The sequence below is a fragment of the Acanthopagrus latus genome, chromosome 15 (genome assembly GCF_904848185.1).
Source record: "Acanthopagrus latus isolate v.2019 chromosome 15, fAcaLat1.1, whole genome shotgun sequence".
Classification (NCBI taxonomy): domain Eukaryota; kingdom Metazoa; phylum Chordata; class Actinopteri; order Spariformes; family Sparidae; genus Acanthopagrus; species Acanthopagrus latus.
Window position 1 is genome coordinate 193,511 of NC_051053.1, and position 6,490 is coordinate 200,000.

General features: G+C 39.6%; 1 protein-coding gene across 1 annotated transcript in view; it reads left to right on the top strand.

Moving 5' to 3' along the window:
• Window positions 1–3,475: 3,475 nt before the first annotated feature.
• atp6v1ba (ATPase, H+ transporting, lysosomal, V1 subunit B, member a) overlaps window positions 3,476–6,490 on the top strand; it is a 62,979-nt gene continuing 59,964 nt past the window's right edge. Inside the window, exon 1 of the mRNA XM_037123891.1 lies at window positions 3,476–3,698. Coding sequence (XP_036979786.1) covers window positions 3,590–3,698 — 109 coding nt within the window. The 5' untranslated portion in view covers window positions 3,476–3,589. The remainder of the gene's footprint in view (window positions 3,699–6,490) is intronic.

Sequence of the window (6,490 nt, forward strand, 5' to 3'; positions counted from 1 at the left end):
GTAATGCTGCGTTCCACAAAAGTTGGGGGTCGGAAATTCCCAGTTGAAATTTCCGATTTCGGACCTCCAAATGTTCCAGGTGCATGGCATTGACCATAGTTGTGTGACGTAAGACATCTGATTCTCTGTGAAGTCAGGGTAGATGGATTTGGCCAGAGTTTACAAGTGGGAATGCTGACTTTGAGTGGCGTTTCAGTGAACTTTTTCTAGTAGGAGATCGGAAATTCCAACCTCCGACAGTGACTGGAATGCAGCATCATTACACAAACTGTCAGCAACTCAGCGAGAGTGGGTCCACTCGATCGCTAACCTGGCATATGCTGGTGTTACATCAGCTGGGCGGAGTCTGCTATCAAATTAATGCAAAATAAGCACATCGGCATACACCGAGGTATTAATCAGTTTGTCCTAATGAATTTCCGACACTTGAGATCTACTTTGCTCCGCTGGCTTATATAAAAGTGGGGGGAACAAAAATGGGATTTTGGAAAGTGGGGGGGGGGGGCATGTCCTCCCGGTCCCTAGTGGATGTTAAGCTTACGCCTGGACCAAACTGTCAGTCCAACAGAAAGTCCACCACTTTGATTTTTGCTGTCATTTTGATGCATTTCAATGCCTCATACTTTAAGGAACTCCTCTTACAGATTTAACACCACAGATTTCACATTCAGTCAGTATCATCCTCAGACCTTGAAGATGAAAAGTTATTAAAAGGTTTTACCTGCGTTATACCTGGTGGGAGTGGTAGTACAGTGTGCGTCTATGCATCAATACTAAGTCGGCCATTTTGATTTGTGCCGCCATTTTGAAACATTTCCATGCTTCGTACTTTAACGAACTCCTACAGATTTTACACCACAGACTTCACATTCAGTCAGTATCATCCTCAGACCTTGAAGATGAAAAGATATCAAAAGCTTTCACCTCCATTATACCTGGTGGGAGTGGTGGTCCCATCTACACCAAATTGGGCAAACATGTACAAGGTGTCGCCCTGAATACATATGCGTCAGTGCTGTGTCATATCCATAGCGCCACCCACTGGACACAGGAAGTCACAAATGTCCCATTTGCATGAAATTTGCTCCATACAAACAACATTACACAAAAGTAACAGGTGAGTGTGCCTTCCGACAGTGCCACAGCTCAGTGTGCATGGAGCGAGGGCTTGTTCATCACTGCTTGCAGCTTTAATTCGACTTATTATTCATATAAAGATAGAGATTTGTGCAGCTCTAAAGTTATGGAAGGACTATGACACTGTGTGCGCCTTTTAACAAATACGGCAGACACACAAAATGAAAGCATGATTATTATGATAAATATTTGCATAGATGGGAGGATCTGAGGCGTTTCAGGGAAATCATCATAAAAGACTCTGGGGAAAAAACTAGTATTTCTAAAAAGAGGGCACTACTCCTCTGGGCAGGAGCCCTTAACTTGCATTAATTTGCTATTTTTTGCATGCGGCCTGAAATGTTTGGATGAGCTCTCTAGGGGCTGCAGTCTTACCATGGTGATGCTTACCACTTCAATCTGTAGTGCTTTTCCACCATCAGAGAGATGTGCATGTCTGTATGTGGTGTATGACTGCCAGTTTGTCGCTTGTACAGAGGTCATGGTTCAAAATCATCTTCAAACAGTCGCTTACAAGCTATTGTTGCTGTACTTGCTGCGTCAAATGAGAACGGACCAGAGCTTTAAAAATGGGAACACAGGAAACTAACAAGTTTTAATGGGAACGTGGGCAATCAAGTCATTTTACCTGTCACTCAACAGTTCACTTGCCAGGACATTGTATGTGTGTGTGTGTGTGTGTGTGTGTGTGTGCGTGCGTGTGCGTGTGCGCATGCACGCGTGTGTGTGTGTATGTATGTGTGAGGTAGACACATAAACAGACCACCTAATGTGTTGGTGCTCTCAGTTCTTCAAGTCCTATTTTACTTAGCATATAAGTCAGATTTTCAATTTCTTATTGATTATCATACATTTTGTATGTAGCTGAGACATTTATTTACCTCAACTGCAAAAAAAGAGAGGTCTCAGGTCTTGCAATCCATTTCATATTAAATAACATTTTGTCATACTTTGGTAAGAAGCATTTATTTGTGCATCTGCTCCAATTTTAAATATTTGTTAATTTTGCTTAAAATATCTGTAGAAGCAGTAATGATGTCATGACACTGACCAATCTGCTGGTCAGAGGTTTTTTTTTTGACAGAAACTCATTTTTCTCTGAGCTAACCAACTGTCATAGAAACTTAGTACTTTTTTCTTTTTACATGAAAAACATTTATAGTGTGTTCAGTTCAATTTATGTTCAAAAGGATTTGCAAATCATTGCATTCTGTTTTTATTTACGATTTACACAACGTCCCAACTTAATTAGAATTGGGGTTTGTACATCCTGATATGTTCTCTACCGTACATTAGCCCCACTCACACCTTTCAGTGCAGTGATCCTGCGCCAATTCTCTGCATCTTTCTCTGTGGGAAAGTTTCAGATGTGGCGAGGGGTGAAATTTTGCTGCGTTTTGATGCGCCTCCAGAGGTAATATCAGTGGTGCAGCAGAGGCAAACCGTACCTGTGTGAGTGGAGCAGGGGCGTGTCGATCTGACAGATCTGAACAGAAATGCCCAACAAAGTTATGTTACAGGACCAAACAATAGTAACATAGTAACTGGTAGTGTCTTTGGCAACATATATGAGGAAAAAAATGCCACAGTCATACATGGAGAAGTGTTTGTTGTCCTGTCTGTCATCCTATTTGTCATCGCATTTCTCTGTCCCCGCCAAAAATCTTTGACTCACCAAGTGTTGACTCTTTCCACTAGTATGTTGTTGTAAATACTGTCTCTGGAAACAGCCAGGAAACAGCCTCCATCCCCACGAGTGACAAACTCGGACAGCGTCCAGTTTACTGATGGCGATTATGTAATTATGTCATTTATAGCAAAAAATGGAACTTTGTCACTTTCCAGGATGCATGTAAACAGCCGGCAGATTCATGTTTAGATTAATGGAAGTGCCCCCTTAACAAAGAAATGTTAAAGTAATTTACCTTATGAGCACTGTGCTATACATTTGTGAGTTGTGGGTGGTTGCACATCTGGTTTATTGAACATGGACTGTGACGTGATGACCATTGCCCTATTTTTTGCTGTGTCCTATGAAAAAACTGTTTAACTAAAAATATCTGTTGTGAAAAAGGCCCAATGGAGCATCTCCCAAATGCACCAAGAAAATAAACTAAGAAAGAAACAAAATAATAACTTTAATCATCTACCTGTAGGTAGCCTAAGCGTGTTTGCCTGTTTTATGTATTGTTGTACATATCAAAACAGATACGCCTTTATAATTTTCTTTCACAACGTGCTATGATTAAAAGTAAGCCCTGCTAACTCCTATCCGGCCTATGCATGCGCAGCCCTCGCTCAGCTCCCTCCCATCCCTCCCTCCTCCATCAGACATCCGGTTCCTTAGTGTCATGTGACCAGCGCTCTGCTGTCATTTATGCTCCTCGACACCAGCTAGTAATTCACATCGACTTGCGTTAGTGTTTTCAGGTTTCCTTTTCTTTAACCGACGATGGCGACAATGGTGGCGAACAGGGCGATGGACGTCAATGGATTGGCTGCAGCTGCTAGGACACACACCCAGGCTGTGACCAGAAATTACATCTCTCAACCCAGACTAAGTATGTCCCGTTAGCAGGCTGCTGCAGATGGAGGCTGACATGGTTGTTTGTGCTGCATTCATTTACAAGCAAACAGTGAATAAGGAGCGATTTTGATTGTAAAACACTCCTCATTTAAGACTAAAAAGGCATGTTATACACAGTAATTTCACTGTTATGACCCTCTTCCTCAAACACAGATTTATTTATTATTATTTTTTATATAAAACTACCTACATGTATGTATGTATTCTTGTCAAATAGCAAGCCCGCTAAGCTAGCATGCTAGCTATCGTTAACGATGGCTAGTCCGGGGCAGAGTCGTTGTTAACCATTTTAACGACCCGTGACTTCAGTTTGGTTAATTAGTTTAGCAATGCGGAAGCGATATAAATCCAATTTAAATGATTTTTAAGGACGAATGCTTTGTTGGCACTGTCATGACGGTGTACAAGCTAAACCATCCAACGATACGACACAGCTGAATGTCACTAGCACAGTGGATTAGCTTACACTGCAGACAGAGCTGACTCGGATGGTAGCCTAGCCACATAAATGAATGAATACCGCACAGGTGTGTTTTTTGACTATGTTGAGTTGTGAGGATAATATTTAACTTCATTGACGTTGACTTTAACTTAGTTACGGTGTGGCATGTGTGAAATTGTCTGCTTTGAAATGTTGGTAGCTTGAATATGCTGAAGGTGACAGATGGGATGATGTGTCACATGACACGATCACATGAGTGGTGCGGCCTGCTGGTGATCATGAGACCAGAGAACCTGCCGTTTGCGGTCTGATGGAAAGAAGGATTCATGTTCGTGAAAGATGACTGATCTAAATTGGTTAACTGACACATTGACCCACAGCTGTTTGCCAGATGGAATCTGTTCAGTATATGTTTCATGCTGTTAAATTCAACGAGGCTTCAGAGGTTTGTCCAGCTGTTAAGATAGTTATTAGGAAACTTGTTATTGTTTTGCCAGAAAAGTTTGATATTTCAGAATGAATAGTGGCACACTGTTTAATGTGTCTATATAGCTTACATCCTAAGACACTATACAATACATATTTATCTTAAAGTGATTGTTCTGTTTATTTGTCTTTCAAAAGTGGGGTTGTATGTACTTACTTATTAATAGTCCATGTACTGGTGTCAGTAGGTTGCAAATTGTTGTTGTAGACTGGGTCAGCAGCAAAATGTATTTCAGCCACCTGAAAGAATGCAGTTCTTATTCCAAATATATCAGAATATCTAACGTGTGTATGTGTGTATACATGTATGTGTGTGTGTGTGTGTATATGTATATATATATATGTGTGTGTGTGTATGTGTGTATATATATATATATATATATATATATATATATATATATATATATATATATATATATATATATATATATATATATGTATATGTATATATATATATGTGTATATATATATATATATGTATATGTATATATGTATATATATATATGTGTATATATATATATATATATATATATATATATATATATATATATATATATATATATATATATATATATATATATATATATAATATACACATACATACTATGTATAGTTCAATGTATTAAATAGTTATATATTAATAGTTTAATATATATAAATATGAGATATTCTGAAATATTCGGACGATGTGCCATTCTGTGGCTGAAGTGGCCAGGATTACTTTTGTTGCATGTCCCATAACATTGATAAATGCCACTCTTATAAACAATAAGTGTTTCGGAAAACACAACCCTAAAGTGTGGGACATGGGCGTGTACCAGAGATTATCAGTGAACTGCAAACCGAGGAGATGCTAGTATCTCCTGGATCTCAGCGGCTGTCCAGTTGCTAATCTTGACGTCCGCAGATGAAGTGATGGACTGAATGCTGTGATCAGCTATTTCCTGGTTTAAAAACTCCCCGGCTGTGGGTCGCACAACAGTGCAGGTCATCGACACTTCCGCCCATCTCACGCAATTTCTGGCATATCGACATCTTGGATTTAGATTGCAGTCTAGAGTTGGGGGAAAAAAGTGTACCCTCCGAGGTGGCGAATTGTCACCGCCCTCTGCCTAAATCCGTGGCCCTGGCCTCAAAAAGGTTGGCCAAATTGGCGGCTAGCTGCCCAGTAGAAAAACAACTATTAACTATGCAAACAAGGGCAGCCATGCACTGCAGGCACACTGTCAAACAGAAGTGCACAAGAAGGTGGTGCAGGTCATAGCATCAACACAGTGTAGCCAGCACCTTTCTTCCTTCTTGTCAGTCTCATTTCTTATATAGCATAATGTGACCATAGATAGATACTTAAACAACCCCCCTCTGTGGCATTGTCACTATGATTCTGTTATAAACAGTCCGCAGGTACATGTTTAGATTGACAGGAGGACACCTGGGAAACATCTTGAAAACACACAGACGTCAATGTGTACCGTCACACCTCTTTAGGAGCTGAGACACTGGCATTCTGTGTGAATTACACAGTGGTTCGTCTTTACGCCGCAGTTGCTTGGCTCTGTGTGAACTTGCAGAGAATTGCCTAATGCCAATTGGTTGGTTGATTCTTTGGAATGTTTATCATGTAGTTTGTTTTGGGTTCTGTCCTAAGGAGAATAAAACATCATTATTATTATTGTTATTATTATTATTATTATTATTATTATTATTATTATTATTATTATTTTTATTATTATTATTATTGTGATAATAATCGACATCGATCAATATAAAAAAACATATCATGATAACACTTTTGGCCACTTTTGGAACACACTGACTTTCAGGTTGTCACAAAAAGA